At 52.0% G+C, this 20,428-nt stretch overlaps 1 protein-coding gene across 1 annotated transcript in view; it reads left to right on the top strand.

The window, feature by feature from the left end:
• ADCY5 (adenylate cyclase 5) overlaps nt 1-20,428 on the top strand; it is a 268,384-nt gene that overhangs the window by 97,009 nt on the left and 150,947 nt on the right. Inside the window, exons 2-3 of the mRNA XM_073647525.1 lie at nt 10,781-10,930; nt 17,855-17,976. Of these exons, the coding sequence (XP_073503626.1) occupies nt 10,781-10,930; nt 17,855-17,976 (272 nt within the window). The remainder of the gene's footprint in view (nt 1-10,780; nt 10,931-17,854; nt 17,977-20,428) is intronic.

The raw sequence follows: 20,428 nt of genomic DNA, 5'->3' as shown, positions 1-20,428 counted from the left end.
AGACGAGCACACTGAGGCCGGCATGATGGGCATTACTGTGAGACGAGCACACTGAGGCCGGCATGATGGGCATTACTGTGAGACGAGCACACTGAGGCCGGCATGATGGGCATTACTGTGAGACGAGCACACTGAGGCCGGCATGATGGGCATTACTGTGAGACGGGCACACTGAGGCCGGCATGATGGGCATTACTGTGAGACGAGCACACTGAGGCCGGCATGATGGGCATTACTGTGAGACGAGCACACTGAGGCCGGCATGATGGGCATTACTGTGAGACGAGCACACTGAGGCCGGCATGATGGGCATTACTGTGAGACGAGCACACTGAGGCCGGCATGATGGGCATTACTGTGAGACGGGCACACTGAGGCCGGCATGATGGGCATTACTGTGAGACGGGCACACTGAGGCCGGCATGATGGGCATTACTGTGAGACGGGCACAATGAGACTGGCATGATGGGCATTACTGTGAGACTGGCACAATGAAGCCGGCATGATGGGCATTACTGTGAGACGGGCACACTGAGGCCGGCATGATGGGCATTACTGTGAGACGGGCACACTGAGGCCGGCATGATGGGCATTACTGTGAGACGGGCACACTGAGGCCGGCATGATGGGCATTACTGTGAGACGGGCACACTGAGGCCGGCATGATGGGCATTACTGTGAGACGGGCACACTGAGGCCGGCATGATGGGCATTACTGTGAGACGGGCACACTGAGGCCGGCATGATGGACATTACTGTGAGACGGGCACAATGAGGCCGGCATGATGGGCATTACTGTGAGACGGGCACACTGAGGCCAGCATGATGGGCATTACTGTGAGACGGGCACACTGAGGCCGGCATGATGGGCATTACTGTGAGACGGGCACACTGAGGCCGGCATGATGGGCATTACTGTGAGACGGGCACACTGAGGCCGGCATGATGGGCATTACTGTGAGACGGGCACAATGAGACTGGCATGATGGGCATTACTGTGAGATGGCACCATGAGGCTGGCACGATGGACATTACTGTGAGATGGGCACAATGAGACTGGCATGATGAGCATTACTGTGAGACGGGCACAATGAGACTGGCATGATGGGCATTACTGTGAGACGGGCACAATGAGACTGGCATGATGGGCATTACTGTGAGACGAGCACAATGAGACTGGCATGATGGGCATTACTGTGAGACGAGCACAATGAGGCCGGCATGATGGGCATTACTGTGAGACGGGCACAATGGGCATTACTGTGAGACGGGCACAATGAGGACAGCACGATGAGCATTACTGTGAGACGGGCACCATGAGGCCGGCATGATGGCCATTACTGTGAGACGGGCACAATGGGCATTACTGTGAGACAGGCACAAGGAGGCTGGCATGATGGGTTTTACTGTGAGACGGGCACAATGAGGCAGACATGATGGGCATTACTGTGAGATGGGCACCATTACTGTGAGACGGGCACAATGAGGCCGACATGATGAGCATTACTGTGAGATGGGCACTATGAGACTGGCATGATGGGCATTACTGTGAGACTGGCACAATGGGCATTACTGTGAGATGGGCACAATGAGGCCGGCACGATGGGCATTACTGTGAGATGGGCACAATGGGCACTCTGATTTCAGGTCACCAGTACAGACACTCTTATAAGTTTGGTGCTGCGGGTACAATGTTCTGGACCTGTAGATACAAGAATCGCTGGCACTATAGGTGCTAATTATAGATCTGGCACTTTGAGCAATGCGTGTACTTAGAGTGGTATTCTATCTGGATTCTAGGGTATGCCCAGGAGTAGTTTAGTAGGTTGGGTTGTGGGTGGGGCTGCGTTCTTTGGGGGAGGTTATTATAGCTAGTACCGCCCCCAAGCTTCTCTGTATGTCATCTATGGTCAGGGTTAGCTCCACGCTGTTTCCTCTGCACACGCTCGTCCTGGGCCTCGGTATCGTCTATGGTCAGGGTTAGCTCTTCGCTGTTTCCTCCGCACGCGCTCGTCCTGGGCCTCAGTGTCGTCTATGATCAGGGTTAGCTCCACGCTGTTTCCTCCGCATGCGCTCGTCCTGGGCCTCGGTATCGTCTATGGTCAGGGTTAGCTCCACGCTGTTTCCTCCGCATTAGCTTGTCCTGGGCCTCAGTGTTGTCTATGGTCAGGGTTAGCTCTTCGCTGTTTCCTCCGCACGCGCTCGTCCTGGGCCTCGGTGTCGTCTATGGTCAGGGTTAGCTCCACGCTGTTTCCTCTGCATCAGCTTGTCCTGGGCCTCGGTGTCGTCTATGGTCAGGGTTAGCTCCACGCTGTTTCCTCCGCACGCGCTCGTCCTAGGCCTCGGTATCGTCTATGGTCAGGGTTAGCTCCACGCTGTTTCCTCCGCACGCGCTCGTCCTGGGCCTCAGTGTCGTCTATCATCAGGGTTAGCTCTACGCTGTTTCCTCCGCACGCGCTAATCCTGGGCCTCGGTATCGTCTTTGGTCAGGGTTAGCTCCACGCTGTTTCCTCCGCACGCGCTCGTCCTGGGCCTCGGTGTCGTCTATGGTCAGGGTTAGCTCCACGCTGTTTCCTCCGCATCAGCTTGTCCTGGGCCTCGGTATCATCTATGGTCAGGGTTAGCTCCACGCTGTTTCCTCCGCATGCGTTCATCCTGGGCCTTGGTGTCGTCTATGGTCAGGGTTAGCTCCACGCTGTTTCCTCCGCACGCGCTCGTCCTGGGCCTCGGTGTCGTCTATGGTCAGGGTTAGCTCCACGCTGTTTCCTCCGCATCAGCTTGTCCTGGGCCTCGGTGTCGTCTATGGTCAGGGTTAGCTCCACGCTGTTTCCTCCGCACGCGCTATTCCTGGGCCTCGGTATCGTCTATGGTCAGGGTTAGCTCCACGCTGTTTCCTCCGCATGCGCTCATCCTGGGCCTTGGTGTCGTCTATGGTCAGGGTTTGTTCCACGCTGTTTCCTCCGCACGCGCTCGTCCTGGGCCTCGGTGTCGTCTATGGTCAGGGTTAGCTCCACGCTGTTTCCTCCGCACTCGCTCATCCTGGGCCTCGGTGTCATCTATGGTCAGGATTAGTTCCACGTGGTTTCCTTCGCACGCGCTCGTCCTGGGCCTCGGTGTCAACTATGGTCAGGGTTAGCTCCACGCTGTTTCCTCCGCATGCGCTCATCCTGGGCCTCGGTGTCGTCTATGGTCAGGATTAGTTCCACGTGGTTTCCTTCGCACGCGCTCGTCCTGGGCCTCGGTGTCGTCTGTGGTCAGGGTTAGCTCCACGCTGTTTCCTTCGCACACACTCGTCCCGGGCCTCGCTGTCGTCCATGGTCAGGGTTAGTTCCTCGCTGTTTCCTCTGCACGCGCTTGTCCTTGGCCTCGGTGTTGTCTATGGTCAGGGTTAGCTCCACGCTGTTTCGTCCGCACACGCTCGTCCTGGGCCTCGGTGTCATCTATGGTCAGGGTTAGCTCCACGCTGTTTCCTTCGCACGTGCTCGTCCTGGGCCTCGGTGTTGTCTATGGTTCAGGGTTAGCTCCACGCTGTTTCCTTCGCACGTGCTCGTCCTGGGCCTCGATGTCGTCTATGGTCAGGGTTAGCTCCACGCTGTTTCCTTCGCACGCGCTCGTCCTGGGCCTCGGTGTTGTCTATGGTTCAGGGTTAGCTCCACGCTGTTTCCTTCGCACGTGCTCGTCCTGGGCCTCGGTGTTGTCTATGGTTCAGGGTTAGCTCCACGCTGTTTCCTTCGCACGTGCTCGTCCTGGGCCTCGGTGTTGTCTATGGTTCAGGGTTAGCTCCACGCTGTTTCCTTCGCACGTGCTCATCCTGGGCCTCGGTGTTGTCTATGGTTCAGGGTTAGCTCCACGCTGTTTCCTTCGCACGCGCTCGTCCTGGGCCTCGATGTCGTCTATGGTCAGGGTTAGCTCCACGCTGTTTCCTTCGCACGCGCTCGTCCTGGGCCTCTATGTCGTCTATGGTCAGGGTTAGCTCCACACTGTTTCCTTCGCACGCGCTTGTCATGGGCCTCGGTGTTGTCTATGGTCAGGGTTAGCTCCACGCTGTTTCCTTCGCACGCGCTCGTCCTGGGCCTCTATGTCGTCTATGGTCAGGGTTAGCTCCACGCTGTTTCCTTCGCACGTGCTCGTCCTGGGCCTCGGTGTTTTCACCACGTTCTGTATCTTTATGATTTAACGTGTTCATCCCGCTGCCGTCTGCACAGCGGATTATAGGGAAGAAACGCCCCTTATAATCTTCATATTTCCTCTATAACATCTGGGGATTGGGATTATCACACGTAATCTCTGCAATCTGCTTCTTCTTGTATCCTCTGTAGGATATTCCTCTGATTTCCGCGTTGTTGTCTGGTGGACATTACTGTGAACAGTAAAGATGGCAGCAAACTGGACAGCACTGCGGGGCGATCCACACAATCCCAGTGTTCTTGGTACTGGATCACATGGACCTGACGCTGGGATCTAATATGGGATCAGGAGCAGATCCCACTGATTGATCCTACATGTCGCTTCCTCCTATAGGAATATTGCCCTGGGGCATCACTGCCTTAAAGAGACGGTAGAATATAAATCGGCTTTGGTGGAGTCAGGTGCAGAGTCTCCCCGCAGCACAGAGGAATACAGCTCTGGTTCTTTCCTCATCTTTGTTAAGGCTGCAGGTAATAAGATTAGCGCAGCGGCAGGCGAGATGGTTGCTGCCGCATAACACTCCTTTGTCCTAAACAGATTTCATTTATGTTTAGTATTTGCCCTGAAGAAGTGGAGGCGGCGATGGATCCGAGGAGCTGAGCGCGGCAGGACGACAGGCGGATATAATTGTGTTGGGGACTATAGTAGTGTATGATCTGGTGTGTATAATATATATATATATATATATATATATATATATATATATATATATATATATATATATATATATACACAAGGAGGCAGTGTATATACATGGATCCACATCTACAGGAAACTGGCTGTAGAAAGAAAACCTCCATTCTTTACACTGCAGGCTCCACTCAGCTTTTCAGGAAAATGCGACATAGAAACCATCTTGTGATGCTTGCTTATATCACCGCTATCGTGCCCTCTGAACACTTTGTAATCAATGAAACTTTTTTTTTTTTTTGCAGAAACTATAAAACTTTTCAACCACGGGCATTTGGCAGTGGGGGCGCCAGGAGCAGGCACCTGTGCGGGGGGACATGTGACGGCGGCGCATTTATCACAGCATAAATAAAACCGTCTCCTGGGGCAGATTGTGCTGCGCTGGCGAATAAGCACCAGGGGCTCCCAGGTGACTGGTGCAGGTGCCAGGGGGCTCTAATGAGGGATCCTCGTCATTCCAACTCCCGGGGGAGAGGGGCTAATTTAATTTCCTGGATAATAATGAACCGCTGTCCCTACATTCATCCTCCTGACAATGCTGCTTAGGTTTCCAGGCTCCCGACACCCAGCGAGGCGTGAGGCTCTGAGCGGCTCCTCACTATGGGGATTCACACGGCGTTTACATTCAGTTTTCACCATTTGTTTCGGGTTTTATCATTATTAATTAGGCGCATTTTACAATGAATTATAAGTTACGCCCCTGAATCCAGAGACGTTTCTAGACTGTCTGTTTTACATTGTGACAAACCCTCACCTGTGCAAACCTGAATAGGTCATGGCAGGTTCCAGCCCCTAACATAAGCAGTGGGGTTGTGATTCACTGACAGCAGAGATTTGGTGCTGAATTTATCATTATTCAGGGAGTAAATATTTACTTCCTCCAACAAAAGATACTTTCTGGAGCTTCTTTTCTAAGATTTCCGTGTTGTGATGTTCCTCTTCTATTCCTCCTGGCATGTCCTCATAAGACAGTGTCCGCTCTGTAGTGGACAAGCCCCGGCGACCAGGGTCATGGTGATGTCCGGAGAGCAAGTAATCTCCACATGTAGCTGAGGAACGACAAGAGTGCAAAGAAAAGAAACGTCACAATGTTACGCCCAATGACAGCGACCTGAAAAAAAAATCTGACTGCTCCTTTAAGTGTAAGTTAATGAGTCCCTTTAAGGGCGTCTGTGAGTTTGTGGATCTTCTCTTATAATTGTGTTTTCCTGCACATGTGATAAAATGAGGAGCAGACGTAATTACCGGGGGTCCGGAACCTAGTTATTGCCAGTGGTGCCCACTCAGCTCTGCTACATCAGCCGCAGCCCCCTGTACATAGACTCCTCGCAGGGTCACAGTGGAGATTCAGTTCTCCTCGCCCTGTCCAGTATTTGCCCCACTATCAGTATTCGGTCAGTATTCGGTCAGTATTGTTTCTCAGGAGTGGGAGCGAAAACCAGGTGAGGAACAATCAGAGAAAAGGTAGAATAGAAACAAGTCACCAATTCAGCATTTATCACCCCCTCCTGAGACCAAATACTGACCAGATACTGATAGAGGGGCCGTGGCCAAAGACCACAAAGAGGAGATAAACAGCATCGGCCAGCGGCTCACAACTACCAGAAAAAGCCAAGGAAGGAGACGAAACGCGGGCGAGTCACCATTGTGGTTACACAGCGAAACGCGTCAGTCAGTGGTGGGAGCAGAGTCCGGGCCGACTGGTCCCAGGATACATTGTAACGGCACCACGTCCTCCTGCCTGTTACAATGTCACCTGTGTCGGTGACACGTCCGTCATTGCTTTATTATTACCGGAGCGTCCGGGGATCTGCGCATCGCTCTCATTATAATACACGATGCCCCATACGCAAAAGTGCAACGAGCAGCTCTCTGCCATGAGAATCCTGACTTCTGAGCAAAATAGAATTAAAGGGCCGGTGCGGCCTCCAAAAAGTAACTAATCATCACCGATGTTCTAGAATTTTCTAATAAACTTTGGTTTAATTCAAAATCTCTACTTCCTGTCAGTTAATTTTATCATCACGGTTTACACCCCGGGGCTGAAACTTGGATCTGAAGGAATCAATTTGCTGAAATCCCCAGCGCAACATTGTGGCGCGACACAAAGAGGCGCCGGGATTCCCAGCGATATGGCGCTGGTCCAGGGTCCTGCAAATCGATTCACTCATCTCTACTGGAAAACCATCCAGCCCTGATTATTCCAACAACTGATGAGTTTGTTACAATGTCTCAGTCTGTGAGGAAGGAGAGAGGTTTGTGACATTGTCTGTACTGATGCATTGCAGCAAACCCTCAGCTGTGTGCAGCATGATCTCAGCACAGGCCGCCACACATGTAGGGCTAATTCTCCATTAGTGATGACAGGTGACGGTGGGAACTGCAGATATGCCGTAATTGTCCCCTTTAAGGCTATGTTCACATGCAGCGTTTTTGCAGCAGAACCTGCTTTCTTGGCAGTAAATATGCTACTTTCAAAATGCAGGTTTTACTATTTTTTGCAGCATTTTTTTCTGCGTTTTTCCAGTGTTTTTAGCTGCGTTTTTTTAAGCGGATTACATGTGTGATTTGTCCATACTTATTATTGTATAACGGCCTCCTGCTGGATCTCAGCCATGGCGACTTGATGGATGAACGCTCTGTGGGAAGATCGATTCTGTGCAGACGAGATCGGGCACCAGGGTCTTCTCCGCCGTTATCTGGATAGTATCGAGCCATCGGGCTGCTTTTCTTCTTCTTCGCCTTCTTCCTTCTATTCTTCCGGCCATGATGTCTTTCTCCAGTGATCACTGTCGTCGTATGATGTGTCCATAGTTGTGGCTCGGTGATCCTCGCTTCCAGTGACATGCCTGGCTCGGTGATCCTCGCTTCCAGTGACATGCCTGGCTCGGTGATCCTCGCTTCCAGTGACATGCCTGGCTCGGTGATCCTCGCTTCCATTCACATTCCTGGCTCGGTGATCCTTGCTTCCAGTGACATTCCTGGCTTGGTGATCCTCGCTTCCAGTAACATGCCTGGCTCGGTGATCCTCTCTTCCAGTGACGTGCCTGGCTCGGTGATCCTTGCTTCCAGTCACATGTCTGGCTCGGTGAGTCTTGCTTCCAGTCACATTCCTGGCTCAGTGATCCTTGCTTCCAGTGGCATGCCTGGCTTGGTGATCCTCGCTTCCAGTAACATGCCTGGCTCGGTGATCCTCTCTTCCAGTGACGTGCCTGGCTCGGTGATCCTCGCTTCCAGTGACATTCCTGGCTCGGTGATCCTTGCTTCCAGTGACATTCCTGGCTCGGTGATCCTTGCTTCCAGTGACATTCCTGGCTCGGTGATCCTCGCTTCCAGTGACATGCCTGGCTCGGTGATCCTCTCTTCCAGTGACATGCCTGGCTCGGTGATCCTTGCTTCCAGTGTCATGCCTGGCTCGGTGATCCTTGCTTCCAGTGTCATGCCTGGCTCGGTGATCCTTGCTTCCAGTGACATTCCTGGCTCGGTGATGCTTGCTTCCAGTCACATGCCTGGCTTGGTGATCCTTGCTTCCAGTGACATGCCTGGCTCGGTGATCCTCGCTTCCAGTGACATGTCTGGCTTGGTTTGTTCTTCTTGCCATCCATGGTATTGATAATCTCCTTCTCCTTCTCCACATTTAGGAGGCGTTGATTCTTCTGTCTTGTTTCTTTATCGTCCAGGTTTCGCATCTATTTGTTACCACAGAGAAGACCGGACTATATACGAGCCGCGGCTTCAACACCAGAGAAATGTTCACCTCCAGAGCAGCATCAGATATATTGAATGTTACTGTTTCTTTAAGAAGCTGTTCTCGAGTGCGTCACATCAGTTGGTGGCTGACACGGCCAGCGGCAGACAAGGTGTTAACTGATAATGAGATGCAGCGATGTTAGCGGGGAATAATTTATAATGTGCAATGTGCGCAGCCCACGGATCAAAGCCTCGCGCCCGGCGCACAGCCACGGGGTTTAACCCCTTTCAGCTTAGAGCAAATCATTTCTATCAGCGAAGATTAGAGACCACAACAAAGGCCGAGAGTAAAAATAGCCGCGGAGATGACGGGCAGCGGCGGATCGGGACTAAACCCATGTACGGTAAAAAAGGCCAAAATGGAAAATGAAATGAGAGGACGCGAGAGCGCAGGAGTCGGGGGGAGTCCCATAACCCTTCCCTATGATATATCTAATATTCAGCACTGTGCAAAAGTCTTAGGTAGGTGCTGAAAACATGCCGCAGAGGAAGAAGCTCCGGTAATAGAAGGGTTAATAGTTTATTTCTATCAATTAACAAAATGAAAAGTGACTGAAGAGAAAAGAAATCTAAATCCGCTCACTATCTGGTGACCGCCCGTCACCTCCATCATCAGTATCTGGTGACCGCCCGTCACCTCCATCATCAGTGTCTAGTGACCGCCCGTCGCCTCCATCATCAGTCTCTGGTGACCTGCCGCCGCCTCCATCCTCAGTATCTGGTGACCGCCTGTCGCCTCCATCATCAGTATCTGGTGACCACCCGCCACCTCCATCATCAGTATCTGGTGACCGCCCGTCACCTCCATCCTCAGTAGCTGGTGATCGCCTGTCACCTCCATCATTAGTATCTGGTGACCGCCTGTCACCTCCATCCTCAGTATCTGGTGACTGCACGTCGCCTCCATCTTCAGTATCTGGTGACCTGCCGCCACCTCCATCCTCAGTATCTGGTGACCGCCCGTCGCCTCCATCATCAGTGTCTAGTGACCGCCCGTCACCTCCATCCTCAGTATCTGGTGACCGCCCGTCGCCTCCATCATCAGTATCTGGTGACCGCCCGTCACCTCCGTCATCAGTATCTGGTGACCGCCCGTCACCTCCGTCATCAGTATCTGGTGACCGCCCGTCACCTCCATCCTCAGTATCTGGTGACCGCCCGTCACCTCCATCCTCAGTATCTGGTGACCGCCCGTCACCTCCGTCATCAGTATCTGGTGACCGCCCGTCACCTCCATCCTCAGTATCTGGTGACCGCCTGTCGCCTCCATCATCAGTATCTGGTGACCACCCGCCACCTCCATCATCAGTATCTGGTGACCGCCCGTCGCCTCCATCATCAGTATCTGGTGACCGCCCGTCACCTCCGTCATCAGTATCTGGTGACCGCCCGTCACCTCCATCTTCAGTATCTGGTGACCGCCTGTCGCCTCCATCATCAGTATCTGGTGACCGCCCGTCACCTCCATCTTCAGTATCTGGTGACCGCCTGTCACCTCCATCATCAGTATCTGGTGACCACCCGCCACCTCCATCCTCAGTATCTGGTGACTTGCCGCCACATCCATCCTCAGATTCCCATCATGCTCTCTGGTCGAGGTCTCGCCCTCGGTTCTGGGATCAGGACTCCTTGTAGATGGCTCTAGATCAAGGTCTCGCTGAAGAAGCTGATGATGGAGGAGCCGATGTCACAGGATGTGATGGCTGCAGTATCACCCTCAGAGCTGCAGATCTGCTCGAGTGATTGTGACTTATTCACTTGCGTTTTCTCGGATGTAGCAGACGATACAGACATCAGATTGGGCAGATGAGTCAGATTATGTTTTAGATTGGTCTAGGTCTGATTGGTCAGAAATTGGTCAGATATCTGTGGTTATAGAGGGCATGTCCCATCTCAGTAGTTAGCCCCGCCCCCCAGACTCGATAGAAACAGGAAGAGTCAGGATTCCAGGGCAGTATGTCATGTGACCCCCAGGTCAGGGGGCGGAGCCCACTTCTTCTGGACCCTCAGTACTTCAGAGATCCCGATCTGGGGAGTGATGGAGCCAAGAAGTGCAGGAATCCTGCTGTAGCCCCAGTGATCACCGGCCGCTGCCTCCAAATCTCCTCTGTGCTGCGGGGGATTCTCACCTTCCGTCTCCTTTTGCTTTCAGTTGGCGTCCAACATCCTCATCTTCTTGTGCACGAATATCGTTGGTGTCTGTACGCACTATCCGGCCGAAGTGTCCCAGAGACAAGCGTTCCAGGAGACGAGGGAATGTATCCAGGCGAGACTGCACTCCCAGCGAGAGAACCAGCAGCAGGTGAGACCCCCACAGCACCCCCCGGAGGAAGTCAGGCCCCTGCTGCTCCCCAATCTCTGCAGCCGAGAATCATCTCACCCCACATTACTGAACACACCGACAGCAAGAACAATGGTGGCAGTCAAAAGCCGCCACTGTGGGCTGAAATGGCTGATAACAGGGAGTAATAGATGGTAGTCTCCTGTCCTACAGTCTCCTCCCCCAGTAATGGCTGATAACAGGGAGTAATAGATGGTAGTCTCCTGTCCTATAGTCTCCTCCTCCAGTAATGGCTGATAACAGGGAGTAATAGAGTGTAGGCCCTTGTCCTACAGTCACCTCCTCCAGTAATGGCTGATAACAGGGAGTAATAGATTGTAGGTCTTTTTTATTTATAGAAGAAGAACACTACAGGACACAAAACATAAGAACAAAAACTGCAGAACAAGACGACAAAAACCCGACACAAATCACAGAAAATAGAAGATCCGACCTACAGAGAAAGAACAAAATCCCCCCAGGAATATATACATATACAGGAAATAACTATTATAAAACCTATAAGACCCCCGGCCCAGCTTCATTCATACTACTATATACAATCCCACACAACGCTCACACCGTCCTATATACACATAAAACACCGTCCTATATACAAGATTATATACAATAAAACACTAAACCTAATATAACGTATATACAACCGGACACTAACACTAACCTACTGGTCCCACTGCCTGACCTTAGTCACCCCCTTACCGCACCTCATTCACACCACAGAAAAACAAAAATAACAATATATACAATAGTGACATGGACAAATTTAAACCTTTTTTTTTTTTTTTTTATATATATATTTTTTTGTAATTTTTAATACATATATAAAACACAGCCCTACACTAACTATCCCACCACCCCTGATCCAGCTCTGGCCACAAAGTTCAGGATTACTCCGAGCTAGGATCAGGCCCCAAAGTTTTTCCCCAGGCGGGGCCTGGACCAGGCCAGATCAGTCCTCTTATCACCGCCGATGAAAACCCCCCCAAATCCCCCACCCAACCTAACTAAAACCCCCTATTATACATTATATACAATATATACAGGACACAACCTACACACTCACCATCCAAGGCTCAAGTTCGATGCCGGCAAACCTTCTATTCAGGAGACAGAAATACAAAACAAAAATCTAGGGTGGAAAGACATCAGCCCACCACCAGGATATAGGAGTACTACCGGACTAAGGCACCCTGAAGGAAAAGCCCCTCCAGAGACAGGCCGCCCTCCGGGCACCCAGTCCTTCATACTCCAGAGAACGTACCTTCACCAGGTCACCTAGGATGTTCCTACAGACTTCATCTACATGGAGGATTTTACTCTGCGTCGAGACTAAAACTCGTGCGTTCCACGTGAAATACCTGACCACTGCGCTGACTATGAATAAAGTGTCTCGGTCCCTTCTCCCAAGGTCTCCGAACGCTCCATAGGCCCACCCGGCGTAGGACAGAGTAGCCAGCCGCGGCCAACCAATGGAAGCCCCCACCCTGTTGTACACCTTTGTATTAAAAGGGACAATGAAGCAGGAAGTGCTCCATGCTTTCCAGCACGTTAGCACAAGACTCACGGGGGCAATTTCTGTCCTCGGAGCTCCTGAACTTCAAATTGTCCCTCACATACAGCTTACCATGGAAGCAGCGCCAAGTCAAGTCCCAGTACTTCTCGGGGATCCTGGTAGAATTTAACAAACTCAACCCAACCTCCAGATCCCGACTTGGGCAGTCTTCGAAGACCAATGGACTCTGAAAATGAGAAAGCAAGACCCTCATATCGAGGAGTTTCCTCGGGAGGGACCTCACCTCCCACATTCCCAGACCCCACCGGCGGATCATTTTCAGAACCGGGGTAACGTAAGCCGGGAGATGCCCGTGTGGTGTGCGGAGATCCTTCAAACTTCCCCCGGTCTCCCATTCCTGGAAGAAAGGCTGAAACCATCCCTTGCATGAGAATACCCACGGAGGAGCCCTCTCTTTCCAGAGGTTTGCCACGTTCACTTTCAAGAAGGTGTTCACTAGGAACACCACAGGGTTCACCATATTCAAACCCCCTAGTCTCGTGCGGTAAGTGACCTCCCGCTTGACTAGGTTCAGTCTTTTCCCCCATAACATCTGGAAGAACAGACTGTAGACCCGTGTCCAAAGAGGCTCTGGCAAGACACAGACGCTGCCCAGGTAGATTAGCAAGGGGAGCAGGAAAGCTTTGCACAGGCCAACCCTTTCCCTCAGGGTCAAAGACCAACCCCTCCATTGGTCCACTCTTTGGGCGACACCTTTGATTCTGCCTTCCCAGTTTTTCGTGGGGTAATCACCCTGGCCAAATTCGATGCCCAGGACTTTGGCATGTTCTTGGGGTTCGGGGAGGGTGTCCGGAAGATCAAAACCGGGATCTCCACCTCCCAGCCAGAGACTCTCACACTTATCCTGGTTGACCTTGGACCCGGATGCCTCCGAGTAGCGCTCCACTTCTGACATCACCGCCGCTGCCTCCTCTTGCGAAGAAACAAAGACGGTGACATCGTCCGCGTAGGCCACCACCCTCAGGATAGCCTCCGGCGCCGCCCCGCCCATCCGCACCCCCGCCAACGGTCCACAATCGATCCTTCTGAGGAAGGGATCGATCGCAAACGCGTAAAGCAAAGGGCTAAGAGGACAGCCCTGACGGACGCCGGACCCTACCCCGAAAGGTCGTCCAATCCACCCATTCACCAGAGGGAAAGTCTCAGCTCCTGCATACAAGGTCTTAAGCCAGTCCACAAACCCTCCAGGCAGACCATACCTCAAAAGAGTGGACCAGAGGTACTCGTGGTTAACCCGATCAAAGGCTTTTGCCTGATCCAGGGTCAGCAAGAACCCCTTCCAGAGGCCCGCCCTGCCTTGCTCCACGGCCTCTCGGACACCTAGAACAGCACTAAAAGTGCTACGGCCAGGAACGCAACAGTGCTGAACCTCCGAAAGGAGCCGGGGTGCAAACTTCCCCAGCCTGTTGAAAAGTATCTTAGCCAAAATCTTCCTGTCCACATTGAGAAGTGCTATGGGACGCCAGTTCTCAATGCGTGACGGATCCTTACCCTTTGACAAAATGATCAAAGCTGACCTCCTTAATGATCTCGGCAGAGTGCCCGAGGTGAGACACTCGTTAAACACCTGAGTCAAGAGGGGGACCAAAGAGTCCCTAAAGGTCCTAAAGAACTCGGATGTTAAGCCATCCGGACCTGGCGACTTTTTGGGCCTAAGCCCATGGATCGCCAGTCTCACTTCCTCTTCTTTGATCGCTTCTGCCAACCCGTCCAGCGAGAGGTCAGCCCCTGGCTCAGGAACAGATTCAGCCAGGAAAACCGACATCCCGTCACGATCCAGCTCCCTCCTTCCCAAGAGGTGCGAGTAGTAGGAACTGACGACCTCCAAGATCCCTGATCTGGACCTTCTCAGGGACCCCGTACTGTCCACCAGCCCCGTCACTATCTTACTATTCACTGACATCTTACAGTTTCTGTAAGGGTCGGGCGAGCAGTACTTCCCGTAGTCCCTCTCGAAAACCAAAGATGCGTGCCTATCGTACTGACACCTCTTCAGCAAGGACTTCACTCTGGAGATCTCCTCACGGCTACCTCCAGTCGAGACAAGATGCTCGAGTTTCCTCCTCAGGCTCTGATACAGGCGATCCCTGTTCAGGCTTCTGAGGTTCGAGAGCTGCCGGAAGAATCTCGCCACCCGATGTTTGAACATCTCCCACCACTCTGACTTAGTGTTACTTAGGCCCAGCAATGGTACCTGGCTCTGAAGGAATTCCTCAAAAGACCGTCTTACAGCTTCTTCCTCAAGGAGTGACGAATTCAGCTTCCAATAACCTCTTCCCATCCGAGGAGTCTCTGTAACGTTCAGAGAAAACATAATCAAACAGTGATCGGAGAACTCCACCTCCACAACCGACAACGGTGAAGAGACGGCCTCCTCCTTCAAATAAAACCTGTCTAGCCTAGACCTGCACTGACTACCTCTAAAAAAGGTGAATCCCGTGTCGCCCGGGTTGTGTCGGATGTGGACATCCACCAGGCGAGCCTCACTCACTATCCTGTTTAACGCGACGCAGTCATAAGCAAGCCGGTCTCCGGAACCTCCTCTATCACAGGATCTCGTGACGTTGTTGAAATCCCCTCCGAAGACCACCTGCCGACTCGAAAATAAAAAAGGTTTGATCTTCAGGAAGAGACATTTGCGGTCCCACTTGGACTGGGGACCGTAGATGTTAATGAGCCGAAGCTCTTGTCCCCCCATGGAGACATCTAGGATCAAGCATCTCCCCATTTCTAATTTGATCACTCGTCTGCATTCAACCGCTGCGGTCTTAAAAAGGACCGCCACCCCGCTATACGGCTCGGCTGCAAGAGACCAGTAGGAGGGCCCATGCCTCCACTCCCACCTTGCTTTATGCAAGGTTGATATATCGGTCAACCTGGTCTCCTGCAAAAACAAAATGTTGGCGTCAAGTTGGCCGAGAAAATGAAAGGCCGTGTACCTTGCCGCATCTGACTTTATGCTGCAAACGTTAATAGTTGCCAGCGTCAACGGGGTGGGTGCCGCCATCATGATTGATTGAATTAGATAGCCTTTTTCTTCCCACCACTGACAGTCCCAACCTCTTCCTCCGATAACGACGGGTTTTTAGTGCGCTTAAGACAAACAGACTCGTCCATTCTCTCCTTACATACATTCTTGCCCTTGTCTGGTGGTCCTGGGTTAGTCGTCCCCCCAGAGGGCTTTGTATTTGCCCCCCGAGAGGAAGACCCAGCCATCTCCTGAGCCCCAACCACCTTGTCCGCAACCTCCGGCCCCTGGTCCCCACTTCCCCCCTCCAGAGGGAGGTCCTGGAGAGCCCCGAACCGGTTGGAGAGATCCACCAGAGGGGGGGCGGCTGAACCCTCCAATGGCGCCTGGATCACGGCCAGAGAGTCAGAGGGGTCGCACTCCAAAGAGGCAGCTCGAGACCTGGTCCCCCTCCTACCTCTGACCGTTTTCCTGTTACCCTTTTTCTTTTTCTGTGACCACTCCCCCTCTCCCTCATCTAGACTGTCACCAGAAGAGGGTTCCTGGGAAGACGTGGCGTCCTCTCGCTCTTCCCTTTCAAGTCTCTTGACCTCCTCGCTCAATTCTCTGTCTTTAGGATCCTCAGCTGCAAGTGAAGTACCTGGGTCAGAGTTTAGGGACATTACTCCCTGCCCCCTGTCCCCACGGCGCTGCTCCTGCCGCCTGATGTTGGATGGCGGCAACTTGCTCCTCACCGGATCCCTGCCTCCCCCGCCTCTGCTGGTCCCTTCACCGGCAAGATTAGTCCCGGCTTTCGCCTGTCCCGCACTCGCCGCTTTCAGGACCGCATTGGCGAAGGAACGCGGACAGCGACTGAACGGGTGACCGAGGTCACCACACAAGTTACACCTAATCCTGCGACAGGCAGCAGCAAGATGACCGAGGTCCCCACACAGTGCGCATTTCTGGGTGGTACACTGCGCACTGAAGTGTGTGGGGCTACCGCACCTGTGACAGACATTAGGCTGCCCCCGGTAGAAAATCAAGATCCTATCCCTCCCCAAAAAGGTTGAGGAGGGGATATGGGTAACAGTGTTTCCCGAAACCTTCAATTTCACCATGAAGGTCCAGGCCCCTGACCAGATACCATGGTAATCCAGATTCTTTTGGGGAATATTGGTGACCTCTCCGTATCGACTCACCCATGTCGTAATGTCCATACAGGAAAGCGACTTGTTACTAGTCAAAACGGTCACTTTCCTGACTGAATCTTGGCGGGTTATTGCCAGGGGAAAGAGACCATGCCATTCGGGGCGACTCCGAGCCAGCTCATGGCGAGACCAGAAAAGCTCAAGGCCCTCTGGTCTCACGAAGCTGACATCGAAGTAGGAGGTCCCGTAGGGATGGATCAAGGCAAAGATGTCATATGCCGCAAAGCCCATCCCCAGCAGGAGCTCAACCACCTTCGACCTATCAGGACAGGCATCCTTGCTTACCCACTGGAGACGGACCACGTTCCTACGGTTACTCCTCTGCCCAGTTGTCGGCAGAGACCAGACAGTCTCTGCCCCTCTATCTCGGAAGGCTGAAAGACCATGTCTCTCTATCCAGAAAGACAGATCAACCTCCCTCCCCTCTACAGTGATGGAGCTCTCCCCTCTCCTCAGGGCGTCCAGGAGTTGCTGTTGCAAGTCACCATCCCCAGGGCCACCAGACGAGGGCGCACTACTACCCCCAGCACTGACAGCTCCTGAATAGCTTTGGGCTGAAACCCCAGCCAATGCTGGGGAGGCAGCGGGACCATCGCCTACTTCCCCCCCACCAACACCAATGCTGCTCCCACCATTCACTCCACTACTACTGCCACCATTCGCAGGACCACCACTCCCATCATTCACTCCACTACTACTCCCACCATTTGCTGCACCACTACTACCACCATTTGCTGCACCACTACTACTCCCACCATTTGCTTCACCACTACTACTCCCACCATTCACTGCATCAGACTACGACCCTCCTCCTGGAAGTCCTGGAGCTCACGAGGCAGGTGCTACTCTCAGCAGGGAGAAACTGATTGTAGGCACCTGTCCTACAGTCACCTCCCCCAGTAATGGCTGATAACAGGGAGTAATAGATTGTAGTCTCCTGTCCTACAGTCACCTCCTCCAGGAATGGCTGATAACAGGGAGTAATATTGCTGCGGATCCGTCAGCGGGGGGATTGGACCACTTCTGTACGTTATGTCTGTGATTGTCTATTCTGCATCATTTGGGGTGACTCTGGATAAGAACAGTCCGTCCTCCGCTTTATGACCACAGCCCGATGTGGTGGTCCCCCTTATTGACCCTTTGCTTTGCTCCAGGAACGGCTCCTGCTGTCCGTCCTGCCGCGCCATGTGGCCATGGAGATGAAGGCCGATATCAACGCCAAACAGGAGGACATGATGTTCCACAAAATCTACATCCAGAAGCATGACAACGTGAGGTAGGAGGATGGGGCTTATCCTGAGATCATAGGGTCTGTAGGAGGATGGAGGTTATCCTGAGATCATAGGGTCTGCAGGAGGATGGAGGTTATACTGAGATTATAAGGTGTGCAAGAAGATGGGGGTTATCCTGAGGTTATAGGGTCTGCAGAAAGATGGTGTGAAGACCCGGGGTCTTACGTGGGTGTAACGCTACTCAGACAACACAATGTGATGGTAAAACAGTGTGGCAATACTTTACTGAAGAACAAAGTGGACAATAAACACATAGAACAGTCCCAGCAAATACCCAAGATGGTGCAACATTACACAGTCTCACCCTTCCTTCTCCGCCCGCCTTGGATAGAACAGCCGCGACTTTGGAGACTTCCTGGGCCAACTACCTCAACCAGTGGCCCCCCGCTTCTGGTGGACCCCCACAGAGAGAAGGTAGCAGCAAGCTTAGGAAGCTAGCAGTCCATCGAGGTACAAGGCCAGAAGACCCGAGGGTCCCACCCTGGCCTCTCCGAGAGTTTTTCATGGGGCCAGGCGACCGGTGGGTCCCTCCTGGCAACTCCAAATGTCTCCATGGGTTCTAGGCGACCGGTGGGTCCCTCCTTCGAACCCCAAAACAACATATCCATGGGGCCAGGTGACTTCTTCGTCCTCTCCTGGACTCCCCAAAATGTATCCATGTCTCTCTGATGGTTAATGGAGCAGATCTGAATCTTTCCAGTCAGGGCCGGTACCCTTCGGCTAGAATCATATAGAATTCAAATCTGTGTCTCTTTGGATGCCATGCAATCCATCTACTTTCCTGAAGGATGTCTCTCATTCTCCTTCTAAGGTCTTTCTGATGTTCCTTGATTCTCTGTCCCAAGACTGATTCTGTCTCTGTACAGAAACACATGTCCCTTCTTAAATACACATCCACAGGTTAAGAATTAGGGATGATATTATTCCACAGGGCTTGAGTATCCACAGCTCATCCCCCAAGATTGACTGGAAAACACCCTACAATGGTATTTAACATATCTAGCAAACATTCATTGTTCTAGCTAATCTATTTACATAGTTGGTATCATAGGGAGTCTTGTAAATATACATCATTGTTTCAGAATCAAAGAGCAGATAACATTTAGGGTTATACAAATAATAGTCTGTGTTAATCAACTAAAGAAGAACACAGACTAAAGAGTTAACATAAAATTAAAGGTGTTCTGCTCTTGCCATCAGAAAGTATATCTGACATAATTAAGATTTTACGCTGTATCGTCACATTGCTTCCCCAATCTTAATTAGCCAGACATGACAGGATCCCAATCATCCTTATCCATTTATTGGGGACAGTCCATCAGTATGTCTTTAAGCACAGACACGAATGTAAGAGGTCTCACCTTCATTAGAACAAAACTCTGTATCATGCAGTTTCCTCAGAGCATATTCCATGTCTTCCTTGCAAATATACTCCAAACGTAATTGAAGAAAACAGACTGGTATCCATTGTGTCCACACATGCCGTCCTCAGCATCCTGTGGTTCCTGAATTAAATTCGATGAGTGTCGGTGGCCTGATGTTCAATCCGTTGAAGCTGGCACAGCTCCTGTAGTTGCTGTTTCTTGCTGCTGCTCTATATCCTCTTCAGTCCTCCTCCCAAGGCTGGGCTGGTGAGGCTGGACCTGGTAGCATTCGAAATCCGCTGTGTATGCCTCACCTATGGACTGCTGGGTCTGTCTACATGCCTCCCTGGTTGTGGAGCCCTTTGGACGGTGTGTGCGAACACCAGTCCCCTGCAGCTCCCACAGCCCTGCTGGACTGAGTAGTATCCCACCGCTGCCACCAAAATGTGAAAACCCGGGGTCTTCCGTGGGCATAACGCTACTCAGACAACACAGGGTGCGGGTAGAACAGCGTGGCAATACTTTATTGAACCACAAAGCGGACAATAAACACCCAGAACGGTCCCAGCAAATACCCAAGATGGTACAACATCACACAGGCTCATCCTTTCTTCTCCACCCGCCTGGGATCGAACAGCCGCGACTTTGGAGATTTCCAGGGTCGACGTATGCTGCTCTTGCCATCAGAAAGTATGTCTGGCATAATTAAGATTTTACGCTGTATCGTCACAGATGGGGGTTATAAGGAGATCATAGAGTCTGCAGGAGGATGGGGGTTATACTGAGATTATAAAGTCTGCAGGAATATGGGGGTTATTCTGAGATTATAAGGTCTGCAGGAGGATGGGGGTTATAAGGAGATCATAGAGTCTGCAGGAGGATGGGGGTTATACTGAGATTATAAAATCTGCAGGAATATGGGGGTTATTCTGAGATTATAAGGTCTGCAGGAGGATGGGGGTTTTACTGAGATCAGTCTGCAGGAGGGTGGGGGTTATACTGAGATCAGAGAGTCTGCAGGAGGATGGGGGTTATACTGATATTATATAGTCTGCAGAAAGATGGGAGTTAT

Source organism: Phyllobates terribilis, unplaced genomic scaffold, assembly GCF_046119375.1.
Source record: "Phyllobates terribilis strain yellow unplaced genomic scaffold, ASM4611937v1 Scaffold_9__5_contigs__length_417890890, whole genome shotgun sequence".
NCBI classification, from domain to species: domain Eukaryota; kingdom Metazoa; phylum Chordata; class Amphibia; order Anura; family Dendrobatidae; genus Phyllobates; species Phyllobates terribilis.
The sequence above is the reverse complement of the archived record's forward strand: the minus strand, read 5'-3'. Positions and strand labels throughout refer to the sequence as shown.